At 33.8% G+C, this 22,296-nt stretch overlaps 2 protein-coding genes across 4 annotated transcripts in view; both read right to left on the bottom strand.

The window, feature by feature from the left end:
- The window catches only part of LOC138931780 (uncharacterized), an 88,671-nt gene extending 81,767 nt beyond the window's left edge, over positions 1-6,904 (bottom strand). The window contains exons 1-2 of one of the 3 annotated variants that reach the window (XM_070292888.1): positions 6,880-6,904; positions 6,546-6,594 (exon numbers count right to left, since the gene is read on the bottom strand). The gene's annotated coding sequence lies outside the window, so the exon portion shown is untranslated. Of the gene's footprint in view, positions 1-4,910; positions 4,957-6,545; positions 6,595-6,879 lie in introns of those variants that run through there. The other 2 variants (XM_070292887.1, XM_070292884.1) reach the window with 2 other exon arrangements.
- A 12,085-nt stretch (positions 6,905-18,989) lies between these two features.
- Mgl (low-density lipoprotein receptor-related protein megalin) overlaps positions 18,990-22,296 on the bottom strand; it is a 37,235-nt gene continuing 33,928 nt past the window's right edge. Inside the window, exons 26-29 of the mRNA XM_070292820.1 lie at positions 21,720-22,226; positions 20,323-21,301; positions 20,153-20,252; positions 18,990-20,029 (exon numbers count right to left, since the gene is read on the bottom strand). Coding sequence (XP_070148921.1) covers positions 19,754-20,029; positions 20,153-20,252; positions 20,323-21,301; positions 21,720-22,226 — 1,862 coding nt within the window. The 3' untranslated portion in view covers positions 18,990-19,753. The remainder of the gene's footprint in view (positions 20,030-20,152; positions 20,253-20,322; positions 21,302-21,719; positions 22,227-22,296) is intronic.

Raw genomic sequence — 22,296 nt, 5'->3', positions numbered from 1 at the left:
AGACATTTTACATTTTCAGGATAAATTAAATAAATATTGATAGAAAGAAATATGTATATTCCAAGATTGTTTTATTATTCTAAAAATGCAATTAATTGGAAAAAATTACGAGTCATATCCCAGACGCTATTAAAATTGTAAAAATAAGCATAGATTGCCATAGCATTTTATCTATCCGCAACGCGAGATACGTAACGCTCGTATAAAGTCTCGGGAATACTCGTCATCCAAACAGAATGGAATGCGCGGCATTGGTAGACATTATAAGGGATGCCAGTCTCGGCAGCATGTAAACGAATTTTCGCATCACGTGCAATTCTACGGATATATTCCTTCCATCTCCGAGCTACGAACCCCAGTTCCGAGACCCGTTCTTGCCTCCAACTTCGTCTCGCCCTTTCCTCACTTCGTTTCTTGTTCCATCGCCTCATTTCTCCCCTTTTCTCGCGAATTTCTCTCTCTCTCTCTCTCTCTCTCTCCGTTTCTTTCATTTTTAATTACCGGAAAGTAATTTGATTCGATGAATATTATTAAAGTACGTCTCTCTGTGAAATGTATGTTTAAGATATATATATTTATTATATAAAATATAACGATAAGATATATAACGTAAATAAGAGACATTTTAAATATGCAATAATGAAGCGGTGAATATCAAATTTAAATAAATGTAATTAAAAATTTTCATTTTATTTTGTTATAATGAAATATGAATAAATAAGTACGTGACTGACGCTTTGTACGTAAAATATACAATAAAATATACCGTTTTAAAATAATTGACATTTTGCAATTTTCCCCAAATATTCGATGATAATTATATTTCTATTTACGTAAAAAAATTTACGCAACATTCACAAAACTCTCTCTTTAAATATTAATTGACATGTAAAGAGAAGGATAAAAAAAATAATAATAAAAAGAATATTCTTTTTCACAGAAATATTATCTCTCGTTGCCGCTATAAATTATAATAATTTTTTATTATAATGTTTTACACCGTGACGTGATCTCGCGATATTTGCTGTCGGCGGTAAAATGGAATAAAAGTACGGAAAAAAGGTCGAGAGGGGAGGAACGCGGGTGAAGAAAAGTAAGTATATTTTGATCTGACGTCTGGATCTAATTTGATCTCGTATCTCTAAAGATGCTCCGTGAATAAAAATTCTGCGGCGCTCGGTACGTCGCTTTGGATTTCGAACGATAATACCGATGCATCGCGCACATATAACATCTACGTATATACATCTCCGCTGCATCCTCGAGATCGACATCCTTGATCTCTGACCGTGCAATACGTTTTATTCCCGCTCGCTCTCGAATGGCCATCAAACGGAGACCCGCTGGTTAAATTGAAGTCTCGAGTATTTATTCTATTTTCCGATAATGTAATAATAATTATTTTTTATCATCAAAATTATACAATTATTATTATTATTATTTTTTTTTTCATATGTAATCTATTCTTTAATATAATTATAAATTTATTAGACGATCAAAATGACAAAATAATAATTTTTATATTTACTAAATATTCATTGTTAAAAAATCTTTTACTATGACGTATTATATGCCTTTTATAAAAAAATTTTCATTTAAAGTTCAATTTTCTTTTATCATTCAAAAGTTACACAATTAATAATATAAATTGACATTTCTTTATTTTTACACTCTTTCTATCTTTTAAATTCTAAGAAATACAATGTCAAACAATACGGTATTTAATATACAGCACGTTCAATATTTAAATCGAAGCAAAGACAACTTACAGATTATTATAAATTGAAACGCGTTCGAACGCAACTAACAATAAGGATCACAAAGGGATCGAAGCAAAGATTAAAAGTTCACGAGAAGAAGATTCGAAAAGCAGCAGAAATTATTAATTCGATCGTGCGTCTGTGAATGTGCGCGTGTACATATTCATGCTTGGCAGTTTCTCTATCGACTTTTAGCTGAAGATCGGACGACAGGGGCGAAACGAGAGGGGAAGAAGGGAGGGGGAGAAGGGTGGTTTTGTGGGCGCGACAGTCTGTTCCCACTCAATTAGCCGAGTGTACCTGCGGGCTGAGTGTACCTGGTTTTACGGCCGATGCACCTGTAACGTCGAGTAATTAGCCCGCCCCGGGATGCTTTTTGCCCGGCGCATCTTAATGAGAATTTTACCAGAACAATTAGTACAAATGTATCAAAATCTCGATATGCTATAAATATTGAGATAAATCGGACAGTGTATAAAATCGATCTTATATATAAAATTTTCACGTAAGAAGGAATTTTAACGAACCGCGATATTTTTCGAAATTTATTTCGATTCCATTCGTAACGTATCGAAACTAGTTTGATATCAATTATATTGGAATTTATTGAAATGATTCAAAGATACGGATATGTAATCTAAGGCTCTTAGAAAAATTTATATTGGCGTTTCAACTTTTAATTTTAGGGTCTGTGGAAATTAAAAATGCGTTTATGGAAGGCAAAGAAAAAAATATTAAAAAGAAGAAACGGAAATTATTAATTAAACCGTCATACGCGCTACTCGCTATAGGATTTTATAGGAGCTGGAGGATACTTGGAGAGAATCCTCGAGAGGATCTCCCTCGAGCTCTTTGAAGAGTCGTGAATCGTTACAAAAATGTTCGAGAGTCTCCGAAGGAGAGCTTCAAGGGTGAACTCTGCTTCACTAACGGTGAATCGCAAGAGAAACGCGTTCCGGGAGGAAGAGCCCGCGCGAGCGGAGCGGCTCGACAGGGGAGATGGTCGGAGGATTGGATCGCAGCACGTGCCATTGAACAATCAAACAATACGAGGGATGGATGGGGTGTTAAGTGCCCGTCGCTAGGGGTTCCACGGAAAATCGGCACACTACTCGGTCCATTGTGGCCTCCTTGTAAACTTCGTGCGGGAATGGTCGGCAAGTAAGGTAGACGAGGGAGGGTGAGAAGGAGGGGAGGGATCGGAGGCGATTCAAGAGCTGTTTCTATCCCATCAATCATGGTATTTACGTGCGCGAGCTCGCCTGGGCACAATGCCGAAAGCTCATGTCGAAAGGAAAGCCTCGGGTTTACTCAGGGAACCTTCCCCGACCGACCCCTCCTCTCCCCTTCGCCCTCTCCCCCGGCCTTCCTCTTTTCACAAGCGATCTGAACGACCATTCTTCGGGGCAATAATATCCGCGCGGACGATCTTGGTCGAACTGAGCGATGAAAGCTCCGTTTTGCCTGCCTAAAATTATATTATTTGACGGACCTCTCCCGATCTTGTTTCAATTTTGTGGAATTTTCCTCTAGAGACTTCTCTTAACTCCTGAGTAATCGTGGTACAAATTATATAGTGACGTTTGTATTGTCATTTACGATTCAAAAATTAGTTTGATTTGATTTTAAAATTAAAGCTTTATTTTCTGTTAAAAAAAACTATATATTTTGATATCGTTGACACCACCCGAGACAGATATGTATTTTAATCATTTCGTTTAAGATCTGAAAGAGAAATGATTTCAACGTCCGAGACCGTAAAATCGAATTATTAATGTAAAACAATGTTTTTACGCGAAATATAGAGAAATTGACTTACACGTGATTTCTTAATTAACGTTCTCATGATACGGCCCGAATGTGAAAGCACCAAACGCGCTAATGAGGGGTCAAAATCCCGATGGCTGGTTCGACGATGTAATTGTTGGCATGCCAACACCAATCGTTATGCCGATTGCGTGGTAACCGGATTGAATTAGGGCGAACCCAAAAATCGAACCAATCAAACCGAAAACCGAATTAAAAGATAGAGTTCGCCATAAACGTAAATGAAGAAGCAGGAAATGATCATTTTTATCACAATTTTAACTCTTTTTGTTGGTCATTTTTTTAGACAGTAAAAATAGAAAAATTTAAAGACGTTTCGTATCTAATACAATTTTTAATTGAAAAAAAAAAAATTAAGAAAAAAGAACTAATAAAAAATAGAAAAAATTAATAACATTTTAAATTTAATAAAATTTTCAATCGAAAGAATAAAGACAAAAACACCAAGAAAAAATGGAAAAAATTTCAATATTTGAAGGAGAATTCGCGCGCGGCATCAAAAAGGAAATTACTTTTTCCACATGGCATTGCGTAATCGCGATTACCGTCCGTAAGCGTCCGTATACGTCAATGAGGGTGCGTTTAATAAACGCCACGCAATATGCGTCAAAGCCGGAATAACGACAGCGACGTCGATCCCGGGGTTGTCGACGTTGACATCGACGTCGATGATGTAATATTACATTCTGTTATGTTTAACATCTCGCGTTACATTAGCGATCATGAGGGCGCTTGTAAAATCACGTATAATTCTTACATTCTTTAGATTTCTGCGAAGAAGAAATCGCGAATCGGTCTGAGCGAGAGATCTATCCCTTGCAAGTTTTATATATATATAAAAAAAAAAAAAAAAAAAAAAAACGATCATATAACTGGTATATAATTGATTATTAAACTCTAAATATTTTTTTGAATTATATTGAACATAATTTTAAGATTTTTAGAAATACGTTACATGATTTATAATCGCTCTGACGATCCGCAAAGACTTATTTACGCTAAAAAAATAATCTTTATTATAATATCGAATAATTAATAGGCTCCCTTTGTAAAATTCGTCGCTTAATATTTATCCGGTCGAGTTGGCTGATAATAAATTACACTTCAATCATGTTTATTTTACCGCGGCATGCTATTAATTATTTCCCGACGATTAATTACCTTCAACATTACTCGGCTATTAATTATCATTCACGCGTCGAGGTAGCAAAGATAATATTGACCGACTTGAGCTCTCTCAGCGTCTTATCTAATACTCTTGTTAGGTAAATATATGCATATAACTATCCACTCTTAAAAAAGGTATACTAAATTGATGCTCACAAGTATTGTTGCTTCTTTTCCGCGATGCTGCTTGGTTACGTCAGACTTTTTTCACTACGCTGGTTGGTTACCTCCGACTTTGCGTTGGACCGTTATGGTTGTTAGTCACGTCATAGTTGAGCGCATTTAATTTAATTGATTTTGGAAAAATGGGTAACTAGAGTTAATATCTAAATAATTTTATAAATATATGTGAAAAAATTAATTAATGCTATTAATGGTTAAAATTCCTCCGAATTCGAAAGAATAAAATTAAAACTATGGAAGAAAGTAATAATTATAATATAATATAGATCTTTGCGTTTCGTAAATCGTATATTATATAAAGATACACATATTTCAGTATTGGAGTAAATTTTTTTTGGTTGGCACCCCACAAGATATAAAAGAAACTTTTAACTTCTATTCTTAATTTTTACGCTCCAACTAATATTGCAAGAAATATCTCGATTTTTCATATGACATTTTACGAAAATCTGACAGTATTATCGGGCGATCATATAAATGTGAAAAAATTAATTAATGCTGTTAATGATTGAAACTCTTTAGAAAATAAAAGATTACGGACAAAATTATAGAAAAATTATAATAGAATAGACATCTGTTTTTCAGAAATCAATTTTTCGTATGTCGTATCACGTATCAAGATATTTCTAAGTCCCGAGGGGATATTCAAATATTTTGGAGCCCCTTTTCTCTATATTCTCTCGATTACTACTTTTTTAACTTCCATTTTATTAAAAATACTAATATATTAAATATTAATTATTATATATTAAATATTAATATATATAAAAATATTAATATAACAAATATGTAATAATTATGGTATCTCTCTTAGTCTGACTCTTCCCCTTCGACCTATCCGGCATGGGTGACCCTACCGGTAACTATTACCGTTTTTGAGTAAAGCAAGTTTGATCGATGAAGGAGAAAAATTCCTTCCGTTGCCGGCTAATTATTATCGCCGGTGCATGAGTATAATTGTATGCTCATTTATGGTCGTGAGATATTACGACAGTTTATCATGCATCATTTTAACATACCTTTACTTTAATTAATCTAATGCCAAATTATTAATCAAATTTAATAATTGATTGAAATAATAATGTACAATCTTATAATAATATATAATATTATTAATAATATATAATTTATATTATTATAAAATAAAATTAATAAAACATTTATTTGTCTTATATATTAATTTAATAAATCGATAAGTTGGCTTTATATCAATTAAAGCAAAACTTTCATTGATATGATAATATAGATGGATGGGCTACGAAAAGTTAGAATAAAATCGGCGTAACATAAAAATAAGTTATTAGTATTTCATATAATTAATAAAATTGTTTGCGCCTTCTTCATCAAACAAATTAAATAAAATCTATCGATCGAAAAAAATATTTTATATTCTTTTCAAATTTTTGTTTCTATTTATACTTCAAATTAGGTCTGTAATATTTATGTTTTAATGTATATTTAAAAAAATCTATTGGAAGTTATTTGATTTAATCTATTCTAGCCCATCCATTTTGAGGCAACGGATCTATTTACAATCTACAATCTACAATTGCATCTACAATATCTACAGATCCGCTAACTCAGAATAAAATAAAATACATCACTCACCGGCACTGATGCGCAACAGCGGGAGTTGTTGGTCTTGAGGCTACGTTGTCTGTAACATACAAATATAAAGTCCAAATTATAGCAGCTTTCAAAATATAATTAATATTTCGTGTGGAATATTTTATGTCCGATACGTACGATAGTAAGCGATATATAAATATAAAACTTTTATAAATTCTAAAAAGACTTTTTTTTTTATAATAGATATATTTATAGGATTTATATAAAAGTCTTCTCTCTAATTTTCTTTTGTCTAACTTATTTGAATAATGAGAATTAAATCAATGCGGGTACACGTTTTATAATAATTAATATACAAATAATAAATACTCACCCTTGGGTTGCTCCACCGGTGCAGGATGCCTCTCCTAGGCCTCCTCCTCCTCCTCTCAGACTGTCAGGATCGCTACGTTGCTCTGTAACATGCAAATAGAAGATTCAAATTGTAACAGCGCTCAAAATAATTAATATTCTTAAAAATTTTTTTATACGCATTGAATTTTATATTCGATTCATATAATAATATGGAGATAAAATAATTTTATAAATTTTGAAAAAAAGCACTATTAATAACTCTAATAATTCCATATAAAAGCTTTCATATAGAAATATTTTTCTCTGATTCTCTCTTATTTAAATCGTATAAATAAAAAATCAAATTATGCGATTAATTGCTCAATTTAAATTGCACGTATGCAATTAATAAGTAATTAATATAGAAATACCAATTTGCTTACCACAGGGTTGCTCCATCCGTGCCCGATGCCTCTCCTAGGCCTCCTCCTCCTCTCAGATTGATTCACACGCGCGATACCTTAAACGATACTCCCGCACTTTTATTAAAAAATAATATTTCCGCACTTGTACGCGCGATACTTTGAACGACACTCCCGCACTTTCGAATTTCGGCACGATCGAACCCCGCTTCACGTGAGAATTACACTTCGAGTCGACAAGTCGGGAATTCACCGATTACTTCGAGCGAAGGTTAAGCGGAAGCGGAAGAAGACGAAATCGATCGATGGAATAATCGCGAATGGGGTTCGCTCGACTCTTGACCCGCGCCTGCTCCCATCGAGGGCCGACTAGAACATCGTTAGGAACGATTTCATACGAACCACCAAGTCTCTATCGTACAGACTGAGCCGGGTTTATCGTAAGGCTAGTAGACGGGTCGAGAATGAAGATACCCACCTTCTACGTGCTAACAATCTAGCACTTCGAAAGCGGGAGATCAACTTCTCTAGCGAGCGAAAATCGAACCTAATTAGAACAGCCGACTCCTCAGATGCCAAACATGTTAGTATTTCTACAATGTGCTGTTAGACGGTACAAGAGAAGGGACCCATTAACGACGATTCCAAAACAATCGACCGAACTCTAACCGATTCGGGCCGAACCGTTCGTCGGAGCAGAACGTGCCCTCAACAGCCGATTCTCGAACCGAAGTTCAAGATTAACCGCGCGAACATGCATCTATACTATGCACGAACATACGTTGCTACGCGGCCGGCATTCACCTCAGCCGCGATACTGAGGCGTTTTAACGTTGCGCCTACATTAATATATTAAATTTATTAATACATAAATATTTATATAATATATAATATTAATATAGTATTAATATTAATTGATATTGATATAAAATTAATTATATTAATAGGTATTAATATATTAAAGATTGCAACGCTGAGAGACATCCCATTTAGTCGGCAACGAAGTATAATTCTCGTTGACAATCGTGAAAACGAGATAGAAGTCCAACGCGAAGACGCGACGACGCGAAAACGCGATACCGCGACAACGCGACGCATCGTTGCTCGTACGGCACGATGACGGCAACGACGACGCACTAATGTGCGTTCAACGCACAAATGCGCGTGCCACATATGAGCCATTGTGCGACTCGTGGCAATGCTGTGTCGACACGCGACGCGGAAGACGCGAAAACCGTCCGCGGCACGATGACGGCACCGACGACGCACTACTACTTTATTGCTCGAGTATCGCCGCGCGAATGATAATACGTAAGAAAGGAATTTGAGGGTCTCGCCCCACTACAATTCTATTCAAGTGGCTTTGTATAAATGATAACAAGGCCGTGATACATAAATAATGTTTACGCGCGCTAATGTTTACGCCGCCAAGGCCATATACCATGTTAGGCATTGTTAATTTGCTGCCGAAATATTTTACGTACTATAAAATATATATGCGAAATATTAATAAGTTATATAAGGATTTTAAATTATAGATCAATTATTTATTAAACATTTAATGTATCACAGAGCATATCATTATATTAATTACTCGGATCTGCGATTCGATTATTTTATTGTGCGTTCTCAATTTGAATCATATTTAAGTCGCCGAAAAGTCAAACGAAAAAATATCAGGCGAAATATATAATTGAACTTTAAGTATTTTTCGAGAAATAATTATTGCTTATAAAGAGAGAGTGAGAGAAAGAAAGGGAGACAGAGAAAAAAAAAGAGGAAGTGTGAGAGTTAAATGTGTATTATTAAAAAAAATCTTACAAAGATAAAAAAAATATGTTCTTGATGTCACGACGCTGTCGCGCGCACTTGATACATCACGCGAAATACGCGTCTTAAAATTTATATATATATGTCATAGTACGTAAAATATCTGTATATATATATATAAAATATTAAATTTATATAAGAAAATTTTAAATTATTTTTAGATATTTTAAAGGTAAATTTTTTCGCAATTCCGACTCTTTATTTTTAGAGTTCTGAATAACTCCCTAGGAGAAATAAAAGAAACTGTTAACATTTTTATGCCCAAACCAATATTGCAAAAGAAATCACGATTTTTTTTATTATTATTTATAAAAACTAAATGGTGCAGTTTATAATATTTTATATAACACACATAATTTATATAATACTCTAATAATATGCCGTGAACAGCTTTCATCGAGATATCTACTTTTAAAAAGGCATATTAAATCGATACTCGCAAGTATTACGTCTTTTCTACTAATTGATTATTTCGATACTGCGCTGTACATTATTTTATATCAATAAAAGCCTGTTATGACTGAGCGATGCATTTGATAGTTTAAATATTAAGTGTCTGTATATAATTTTTATTTAATAGGTTTTAAAAGAACGGAAAAGAAAAGTTAATAAATAACAAAAACAGATATAAAATTTGAGATATAATTTTAATATATATGCATGTAAATTAAATATTAAAATATTTATATTATATTCTTGATTAAAAAATTAAATATTAAAATATTTTTTGCCTTTATAAAATTTATTTTATATTTATAATGGATGTTCTCGAGCTTTTCCCTTTTAATTAACATCGTTTTATTATTAATTCGCCATAGAAGGGTGAGCGATTTCGATTGCAAGAACCGCTAATGAACGAGCAACGTAGCGGACAACTATAAAGTCTTAATTTATGTTGCGTAACTAAGTTGAGGGAACCGAGCGGCGCTGAATTAACAATCAGGGCTACGTCGGATCAAAGTTTACCGGTAAGTTTATCAAAGATTTCGTCCAGATTCGAGAGAGTTTCGAATAATCGGGGCAATTGAATCCGGAGGTGACAAAGAAAAAAGTGAACGAACAGAGTCTCGAGGGAGTCTCAAACGAGGGAGAGTCTAATTTTCGGTCCTTTTCAAAAAGGTGGCTTCAAACGTACTGTAATGATATTTCATTGTTAGAGCGCTATTATCGAAGACAGGTGCATGCTAACTATCGGGATTCTGGAGGATCCTTCGGATGCTCTCCAAGGTCCTGGAATTTCCATGGATGATCGATTTCCTTCTCTTATTTCGCACTAAAAATCGGCCCTTTAGATATAGTTTCAATTACGGCTTCTATATACTTGCGAGGGATCTAAATAATTCGAATGGTAATGATTTATGTCATTTTATTTCAAAATTAAATCTACGATTATTAAAAAAGATTTTTCAACACGCGAATAATTCGAAACGTCAAATTATTACAAATTTAAAAAAAAAATTTTTTTTTTCCTTAAATTAATATAACATTTTGGACGATAAATAAATTTGACAATCAGTCGAATGCGCGGTTGGACTGAAGCTATCAACAATCAAGCTCGCCTTTGAAGACAGGGTTAAAAGAGTCGAAGAGCCGGCGATCAGTCGATGAATCTCCGTCCGGTCTATTAACCCCGCCGCCATTACGGTGGTTGAATGCAGTATCCCGGATTCTGCAAGTGCGGATCCCCTAGACGGATTCCATGCAGAGAGAGGATCGATTCCTTATTCCTCGAACGTTCCCTCGAGCCCTCGCGGGCATCCGGCGTATTCGCGTCCCTTGCAAATTGTTATCCCAGTATCAACGCGAAGGAAATTCGAGGAATGACCCGAGAGTAGAAGGAGGAGGACCGAGCCAGGGGTAAAAGGGGGCCTCTCGTAATCCCTCGCGATCATTATCTCGTATCCGCCCTTCTATGTTACTTCCACTTTTCCTCATGACGTTATACAATGCGGTATATCGTGTTGTAGTAAATTCTGTTTGGGTGAATTACGTAAAAAGACGAACAGACGCGCGTGACGCTCCCGGCGAAATTCCGCGTCTTGTTACGCGCGGCTGTAAATACGCAATTATAAGAATGTATAACGTTGCAAGCTTTCGCAATTTCTCTCCTCTCCGAAGCCGCGAGCGTTGAACTCTTTCTAAACGATGCTCGGAAAATTTTCAACGTCCCGACGTTTAAGATTCTTGTTTTGAAAATTCAAGCGTTTGAACATCCAATACATTAAGCGAAAATTCTGCTATCCAATATTCTCGCCATTCAAAGTTCTACTAATTGCAACTGACACAAACACAGTTAATGTTTTACATATTAATATACATATTAAGATTAGTTTCAATGCGAAATAATATAGCGAACGTGCATTAATTAAAACGTCGAAAGGTTCAACATTTTAAAAATACAGAACTTCAAATATTCCATCATTGTTTTTCACGATTTCACGAGCATTATTGATTCATCTTTGAAAAATTTTCTGTTATCATAACGAGTAATTAACTTTATTTTATATATATATATATTATTTTATAATATTATTTTATTTATATAATAATTTTATTTATATATATTTTCGTTTTACGTTTGAACAATTGTTAAACATAATCTTTTCTAATTTTGAATAATAATTGTTAATTTTTAATTAATGTTTCAGAGAATTAAAATAAATATATAGAGTAATCGAGGAAGGTTTTATAATTATCAGTCCAATTGGTAATTTAAAATAACTTATAACTTTAATTATACAAAATTTAAATTTTCTTTTAATTATTCAAAATTTTATGTACAATAAAACAATAACTAGTTTTTTTTTTTTTTAATACTACAAATACTCAAAATTTCTAAAATATTTGATATTCCAAGCATTTCCACATTTCCCGAATAGAGAGACACGTAAAGTTAACCGCTCGTTATTCTACTGGCGATTCATTGGCAATCTTGTTGGCAAATCGAGCGAATGGGGTGATGTACACCCTCTCCAGACTGTGAAGATTTCTCGTTTCCCTAAACACGTTTGGCTATCGTCACAACAGAGGGTTGAGGGACAAACGAGCACACTTTCGCGAAGGACATTTTCGAGAGAATGGCCAAGAACTTTTATCGTTCCAGGACGATTTCTCTCATGTACGTACTTTATTCTTTTTTTTTTTTTTTTATTTCGACCCGACTCATATCAAACTTTCTGTCTCGGCTGCTCAGTACGACACATTTGTTTAAATTACCGCGACTTAATCCCCGGATCGAGTCCAACTTAGCTTTCAGAAAAATGAGATGAAGACGCGAAGAATCATATACAATCGTACGATAAACATTATCATATTTAGCTCGTAAGATAAAAATGTCGAATGTGATTCTTTCATTCGATAAAATAAAGAGAAAGAAGAGAAGAGTTGACGTCAGCCCCGGAATCAGACAACTAATATATTTAATATTAAATAAAATACAAAGAACATAAAAGATTCGGTACCAGCCGATTTTGTGCTTAAATATAATTTTATGAAAATAACTCTTTCAACTAACAATAAACTAACAAGCTAAACAAGCTTTTATGCCTCGAGGTAAATCGAGCAAGCATGGGCTGGTCCGACTTCCGGAAAGTTTTTCGCTCAATGCGGTCGTCATAACGGAAGCAAGAAAATAATGTGAAAACCGTCCCCGGTACTCAAAGCTGAAAAATACAATGGAACACGAGAATACGCCCGACCGTCTTCCGGCGAGCTCCTTATTTAAACGTGAATCCTTTTGTTTTTCATACTCCTGCCTTCCGAATAAATTTGCAGTATCACGTTTCCCTTTTTCTCCCAGCTCCCCTTCTTACATATTTCAGATATATTTCATTTCGATTCTTTAATTCCTTTAACCAAAAAATAATAATTTTAAAACAAATATATTTTGATAAAGCCAGAATTAGTGATTCATTATAAAGAACAATTATTACGAAATTAATAAATAAATAAATTTTATAAAAATTTATCACGAAACGTATTTGTTTATAAGTTAAAATACATCGCAATGTAAATAATTTTTGAATTATTCTAAATTTTTTAATTTTAATTCCACACATTTTTCGTTTAATCTTTCTACATCTCGAAAAAGATCTGTGTATTTTTTAATTTTTTATAATACTGATTTATAGTCCGACGATATCTAATTACTGTAACACGAATAATTTTATTCAACAATTATATTAATTAAGTTAATGTTGAGGTAATTTTCATTGTTTCAAACATATTTTTATCGTTGATGTTTTCTTTTATCTGTAGATTTTTGAACAATCTAGATATTTCTATCTGTTTGTCAAAGATTAACTCAATTTAGCTCGCTGAATTAATCGAAAAAGCATCCACAGAGGAAAGTTCGGCGGTTTGCATGGAAAATAAAAACAATTAGCCAAATTATGCGACTGTATTGAATAGCGGCGTTTTCACTTTGTGTGACAAAATATCCTGAAAGAAATACACAATCCTGCCGAGCTTTATGGCCGGTCCTTTATTGGCTCAATATTCGCGACCACCGATACTGAATTCATCGAATACCACTTTTATTCCTTTTATTCGCGATAACTCGAACTAAACGTAACACGGTTTGCACGTAATAGAAACGCGCTTACATATCACATGATATTCCTAATCAATTGCGTTTTATTAGAGCATTTTAACAAACACGATAGATATTATTTAAATAATCGTGCAAAAGTAGACAAATAAAAAAAAAAATGATAGAAGTTTAATTTTAAAAATTCTGACGTATTATGGAAAACTCGGAAACTTATTTTAAATTATGAATTGGACAATCATTGAACTCTCCTCGGTTATTCTACATACTTATTTTAATTCCTTAAAGTTTAACAATTATTTTTTTAAATTAGAAAAGATTACGTTTCATCATTGTTTAAACAAAAAATAAAGTATATATAAAATTTGTTATGCTAACGATAGTAGTATCAAAAGATCTTTCAAAAATGAATCAATAATGCTTATATAAAATCGTAGAAAGCGATAACTGATTAAATTTAATTGATTTAACATCAGGATCATTAAGAAGCGCGATGACCCGATTACATTCTCCGAAAAAATATTGCTAAAATTATCTTAACGCCTATCACAAATATCCTTCCCCCCCTCCTCCTCCTCCTCCTCCTCCTCCCCCCCTCCCCTCCACTTTTCCACCTTAACAGTCGTTCTTTTTCCTAATCGAAAATGATATTTATTCTCTTCGTCATCTCTACAGATCAATATAATAATTCTACAGCGAGCAGACGAGGAGTGGTGTGATCTTTGCAGAATTAATATACGCGTCGACTCGGCCCGGGTAATGCGCTCAGCTCGCAAGAGCGTAATGCGTGGGGATTTCGCTATAAATATATTTAGGAAAATGGAAGGGGAGAGAAAGAGAGAGAGAGAGAGAGAGAGAGAGAGAGAATATACCATCAACGGATGGACAGCGGGGATGGTCCCAGAACAGTTCGAACGGTACCGCGCCCCTTTCGTGTTACGCGAGGCTGAGTATCCGTATCTCCCCGGCTGATTTACATTTACGATCACTCATCTCTGCCTCGACCCGGGTCTCGTACTACAGCTTATTAACTCATTCGTCTCGTTCATGAATAATTTACCATCTTGACACACCATTGGATATCGCCTGGTGTTGTTCGCGCGGAATGGTCGCTTCTGTCCGAGGCGAGGGCTTGCACGTATTGTGAACGATCACGTGCCATTGTAGGTAAATAAAATGAAAAATGCGAGGAGATATATAGCGCGCATTACTAAGCACCTCTTTATATATCTTTTGACCATTATTGGTGAACCATCTTACGCAGCTTATCGCATCTTCGAGCCGGTTGAACTCGTTCATCTGGTTATTTCAAGCCACTATATCTAGCCACTTTGATCTCTTTATTAAGGATCGAGGAAAGAGAAAAACTCCTTCAGTTGCGCCGACTAATTATCATAACCGGCAGATGCGTAAGATTAATCGTTTTACGCTCCTATATGCGATTATCCGACTTTACGATCGTTTGTTGGACATTCATTTTAATAACTTTAATGGATATATTATTATTTATTATATAATTCCGAATGTCTGTTTTGGATCTTTAACTGCTCCTCAGAATAAATCTTACGGGTACTGAATCCTCCCACCAACGTCAAAGTGTACTCGTTGGGAGGGAGGGTTTTATTATATATAATTTCATAATATAATATAATTTGTAATTTATTTTATAATTGAAAGATTATACCTATCACCGCATCCCTTTTCTTCTTTCAACGAAAAGAGACGTTATAAAAAAGCGAGCACCGAACATCGATCGATACGTGTTTCTTGCTTCTACAAAATACATTGTTAATTATAAAATAAATTACATGTCACGTTGTATATTTTAAAAAATTATATATGAATAATGGCATGAAATGTTTAATACTTAAGAAATTAATGATTAATAATTTGATCGATTGTTATTCGCGATGCGAGATTACATTTAAATACAAGAAATATATATATGTATATACGAATCATCGATTCGTAAGTAATTCATTAAGTAAGTAATTATAACTTATAAATATATTACAGCGGGTGTTATCCTTTAGCATTTTGATTTCTATTTCGAATGAATTGCGCGAAGTGTTTATTTCGGTAAATAACTATTCTCTTGACACATTTGCGAATCGTTGATTGTAAAGTTAATTAATTATACAAACTGATAATCGCTTATTAATAATAATACTTAATATTAATATTAATAATTAATATTACAAATAATTATCCGTAGAGAATGATAGTGTTTTAAAGAGCGGTATATGTATATCCAATACTCTCAACAGACCGACTCGTGTAAAGATACACAATATAATTCTTACACAAATACGTTCCGTCAAAATTAATTCAACACTCACTTACGATGTGCCAACAGAGTTATAAAATACCCAATGTTGATTTATATATATACTGTAAAAAAACAGATATATATAAATTTAAAAAAAAATATCCAAGATAATTCATATCAGAAAAAATAACGCGTACAATTCAATTTTTTAATCATCTCTATCAAAAAAGATTGAGTTTATCAAAAACTATTTTTTTCATTTTTTTCTACCGAGAATATAATATCTACACATACATATATATATATATATCTATATATATATATATATATATATATATATATATATATATATATATATATATATATTGCAATGAAATAATATATGATGTTCATATAATATATATATGTATATATGCTAGAATAGAATAAAAAGATTAGTTAAAATAAAACATACATTTAAAAATCTATATACGAAATATGCATTCTTGATAAATAAAATTGATTTCTCGTCGTCAGATAAAATTCAATTCTTCCTTATCACTTGCAAGTAAAATATCCAAGAGTGATATTATTGTTATACAATAAGAAAGAATAGACATTATCATTTCAAAAGGATCTTAATCTTTATTAATGTAATAATTGTGACTTTAAGAGAGAGATTTTTCATATTCATTATGTATATGTATATATGTGTGCTTTATTTAACTGAAATTTTATTAAATTCCTTTAATGACTCGTGAATTTTATTAAATGCTTATTGTATATTAAGAATGTATCTTTCAGTAATTTTTTACGATAATCTTACATTCAGAAATAATATCTTAAGCTTTTGAATACGAACAGCTACCTACATTAGTTAAATCACATATATTTGATTAAATGAAATTAATTCGATTATAAATGTAATATATTAAATATATCAAAATTATAATCAAATTTAGTGAAAAAAGTTAATCGAATAAAAAAATTATATAAAATTAGGAAAGAGAGAACGAGAATTGTCATAACGCAATTTACGTTCTCAGACGTGAAGGGTGCAACGATAACCTGTGCGTTCGATATTTCACAGGCATAGGGAAAACTGAATTCTCAGCTTTAAAATTTATTCTTGGACGGTATCTGTTTGATATTTGCACAATATATTAACAATTATTATTTTGACAACCTGATAGAAAAATACAGAAAATACTGATATATTATAATAATATTAGGACACTCTGGAACCCTGCCCAGGTCAAAGTCGATTGCAACAAACAATATATATATATATATATATATATTTATTTATTTATTTATATATGTGTACTTTTATGTATAATAATCTGTTTGGAGGATGAATCAGTATTGATAATTCTCCTTTCTTAGTACGCAAAACGTGTGTATACATATTCTTACGTCCAAAGATCTCTCAATTTATATAAATTAAATTGTATTCTAGACATTATTTAATAAAAGCACTTCTCTTCCAAACAATGTGTTTTAATTATTCGATATTTACAGAAAATTATAAAAGAATTCCCTAGTTTTAAAAAACAATGATTACGCGAAATGAGATAACAACTTTAAGAACATAAAGTCGAAAGAATGTGATCTTTAGAACGTAACATTTGGAAATATCAGGAAATATAAGTATCGTTAAATTCCAATCATGACTGAAGAAAGGAGAATTACACGCTTACTGCAAAATCGTGCAAAAGATTGTATGCATTAAAAGGAAGAAAAGAACAACGGCACTTGTTCCATATTAATCGTCTCGTTGTAACCGAATTTGAAATAGGCATATGTAATATTTTCATTTTATAAAACTTTAAACTAGATACAAATAAAAGGCCGTTACATTTTTGTTTCTTATCGCCATTCGTTTGCCATTACTTTTGCCAATTTTATAAAAAAGATGAAAATGTTTCGGAAACGAAAAATGATGCTAATGAATTAGGAATAAAAAAGAATAGGACTTTATGCAAAAATATTGAAATAAATCGCTGATTTCGACGATCACAAGGTTGACTTCGCAGAATATATCAATTTTCGTTGATTCCTTTTAATTCAGCCATCTTTTGCAGAAAGAACACCTCACACATAATCTAGAGCAATGTACAATTATATCAAAATCGAGCAAATATACCGAATATATATTCATCGTAGAAGAGACATTTCTTTCCGTCGTAAAATCTCTGCAATAACATCCACAAGGATAACACTTAATAACGCTCATGCGTAAAGTATCCCACATTCGCGGGATTACACGCTTCTATTTACCGTAACACGGAAGGCAATTTTTCAATATAAAATACTATGTAATGCCTTTCAAAATATCCCAAATTAAATAAGAATACAGCTTTTTAAACAAACATGCGTGTATCATTAACACTCAACTATTATAATTCAATACCAGGATCATCTTCAACTTTGAAAACGATAAACTGTAATCGATTATGAAATAATTGGTTGTGAAAAATATATATGAAAATAATATTAAATTTAATTAAAAGATTTCATTGTTTTTTTTTTTTATTTTATGTTGCATAAAGAGAAACATGTGATGACGGAAATATTGGAAAATAAAATACAGAATACTTTCGGACTTTATAGATATTTTTCTATAAAAAAATCCAATTCCCCTCCATTTGTAGTTGAGAATTAATTTCGACGCATACATCAAGTGCTCGGATTGTATGGTTGAAACAAATATACAAAAAAACACATGCTTGGATTATTAAATTATAATATTTTATAAGTGTATTAAATTATTATCTTCAAATTGAATATATCTCCTTTCGAATAAAATTGAGAACGAATTATTTGTTTTCACGACTATACTTTTGCTTTTACGTTTTAAAATACAGATAAAGTAAAATATTAAAAACCAAAATATATATATATTTTATGGCAGATGTTCCGAAAGATTATCAAAGAATCGAATGCATCATCAATTCGAGCACCGCGCGCATTTCCACGCATACACATATCCATACACGTCCTAATTATTGAAAAAAAGTGTTCCGTGTTATCGTTACATTTTGCCAGTAACAACTTCAAAATAGAATGGAATGTGTTGCGTTTTATATGGTACACAGATAACATAAACACGTTATATTTTATTATTAGCAATAATATTTACAAGACTTACAAATCACACACCTAGTAAAAAATGACACAATCGTGCCTATTGCAATTCGCTTTCGCCTCACTGTTCTCGCAAAATCGATGTTTGTCGTTTCATATTCTTGAAAAATTTAAGATCCTAAAGCCAGTTCACAATTCCTGGTATAAAGGATCTAGAGATAAGAACCTGTGGTCAAAGATTCTTAGATCTGACGAGCTGGGAAGTTGAACATCTATGTATCAAGGTTCTTTGATGCAAGAATGTGTAAAGAGTTGTAAACTTATAAATCCTTACAAAAACCACATTCTAAAATTTCTTTATCCTGAATTCTTAAATCAGAGATATTGTATAAAGAAAATATATAAAACGTACAAATTTACAATTAAAATTTAGGAATTTTACATTAAGTCCAACTAAAAATTCATGAACCTAAGAACCTCTATATTCATGACAATATAATCTGTTGATAACCTTTTTCCATCCTAGAAATCTCGATATTTTCATATCCAAGGATCACTAGATAAGAAAGAACTTTAATTGAATCGTCACACATCATGTTAAAACGTCTCAATGATCAGCTTAATAAATAACGTACGAGCAGCTGCAAGTAATCCGCACTATTTACGTAGAAGTGGTAAACTAATTTACGTTTGTCCCTATGTATATATTCTTCGCAATCGTCAAACATGTCGATATGCGTTCAAGTTCGAGAAACACAATAGAAAACAAAAATTAATCCTAGCACTCGGACTTGTCCTCCTCAACCAGCTGCTGAGTATCCTTGCCCGAGTCGATGGGCGTCGGGTCCAGTTCTCTCCTCTTTAGATTCAACTGCGGGGGCTCTTTATGCTGCATACTCGAAGGTTTCATCTCTGCCGGTGCTTCGTACATGTTACCAACGCTGGTACCATTTGTCGTACCGCTCTCCATATTCACCGCGTCGTACATCGGATTGCTGAAATCTCGGTTCTTATTGGCAACATCGTTCAGATTATACTCTACATCGAGAGGTTCCTGTAAGCATAAAACAACGCGAATGATAACGCTTAGAATAGATGTTTCAACGTGAGAAAAATTTATTGATATAGTCTACTAATATGATTCATCTTTCTAAAACAAAAAGAGCAAAGAGCTTACCATCCTTTCGTGAGCAGCTTCGCCAAACTCTACATTACTACCTTGACGGAAAGAAACACTCTGAGCGCCCGTGAGACTGCCGAGGCCACCAGGTTTGCCGCTAGAAATAATAATCAAGTTTTATAAAAGAAATAAAATTGCGTTATTGTATTTAAGACTATTACGCTTACAATGGTCGCTTCTTGAGAACCATGAAGATCGCGGCAGCACAGAACAATACCAGTAGGCATACGACTATGGGAATGACTATAGCAGCAGTGGATCCACCTGCTCTGGCGGCGACTGCCGCCATCTCACAAAATTCACCATGAAATTCCTCGCGGCAATCACAAGCCAACTTATCATCCTCCTCCTGACATCGTCCGCCATTCTGGCAACGACATATTCTGGGCGCTGGTAGAGGTCTCTCATTGGTGGCGTCGCAATGCCTCTCATTGTTATCCCTCAGCAGACGTTGAAGAGGATCAATGTTGTCCGAGCAGAGACAGCGATGGCCGCCCGGAATCGTTACGCAGAGATGACTACACTGGTCGTTGTGGCAAGGATCTCTCAGACTGGTATTGTATCTCATCTGATGATAGACTTTGAGGCCGCCAGGACTAGGAAGATTCTTGATGATAGTATGCGGAACTCCCCTGCCGAATTTATCTTGCCGAACGAGCTCGCCCGTCTGCTTGGTGACCCAATAAAGATTATTCTCGAAAACGTCCAACGCTACCGGGTGCCTAAGCGGTATTCCGACCCTTAGAACGATTCTTCTGTTGGCACCGGCCAAGTTGATCGCCTCGATAATATCCAGCTTGATATCAGACCAATAAAGCGTATGCTCCATAGCGTAATCGATAGTAAGAGCCGAAGGACTGGCGATTCGTTCGGCCACGAGCAATTTGCGTCTATCGCCATCCATCCATGCTATTTCGATCTTTGGTTGATTACCCGCGTCAGCCCACACAAGTTCACCTCGCTCTGGATCCACGACCACCGATGTCGGTTGCTCGAGATTCATTGTGACTATACTACGCCGATATCTGCCATCCGATTTGGACATCATGATCCGACCGTGAGCAGGAGCGACTGTTTGATCGACCTCGCTCCAGTACAGATTGCCAGAGATCCAATCCACTGCCAAACTCGTCGGCTTGGAATCAACTGTAAAAATTAATATTATTAGCGAATATTGCTGACATTGCTCGCGAATAATATAAATGTGTTTTGCAAATTAAAATATCGTATTAACCATTTCGTAGAGAAAGAAAGATATATATGTATATATAGTTGTGTATATATATACATATATGTATATATATGTATATATAGTTCATAAATATCTCTACGATTGTAAAAAATTTTAAGATGGTCTTTGATTTACAAAGATGCAAATCTTTAAGAATATTTAATTATTCGAAGATTTAAAGCAAAAATTTAAAAATTAATGACATCGATAAAAATCGAAATACTTCGAAAAAGCTTAAGAAATTAAATTAAATTTGTAAGAAACTGAGATCAAATATCTTAATGTTTAACAAATGATAACTAATCAACATCTAGAGAATTGGATAATACATACTCTTCGTATTGAGATCCTGCGCGTGTCCAATCTTGGCCTGGCCTTCTTTGGCGTTTACCATATAAGATCGTTTAATGGTATTGTCGTATGAATCAATCCAGAAAACGTATTCCATCCTGGGATCGAAATCGATGGCTTGCACTCTCTTCTCGTTACCTATTACATCCATCTCTTCTCTGGTATGCAAATCGTAGGCCCTGAGTTCGGGTCCGTTGGCGAACAGCACGACAATGTTATCGTCTTCGGCGCGACACACACCGCTATACCTATCTGACAGTTGGAAACCTTGCCGGCAAGAGCAGGCATATGAGCCATTCAAATTGGTACAGATATGAGAACACTGATGTTGATCGGTCTGACATTCGTCAATGTCCATGCAGTGTTTTCTATTATCAGGTGAAATTATGTAACCAGGATAGCAGGCGCAGATGTAGCCGCCGTTCGTAATGTTGTGGCATTCGTGCGCGCAACCACCACGATCGTTTGCCGAACAGTGATGAGTATGATCTGAAAACGCGAAAAAGCAAATAATAAAAGAAATAATCTATAATGATCGATAGGACGTGATCGAGTAGAA

Source organism: Polyergus mexicanus, unplaced genomic scaffold, assembly GCF_030449975.1.
Source record: "Polyergus mexicanus isolate NDT 795.1 unplaced genomic scaffold, iyPolMexi1.0 SCAF_3, whole genome shotgun sequence".
In the NCBI taxonomy this organism is placed as follows: domain Eukaryota; kingdom Metazoa; phylum Arthropoda; class Insecta; order Hymenoptera; family Formicidae; genus Polyergus; species Polyergus mexicanus.
The sequence above is the reverse complement of the archived record's forward strand: the minus strand, read 5'-3'. Positions and strand labels throughout refer to the sequence as shown.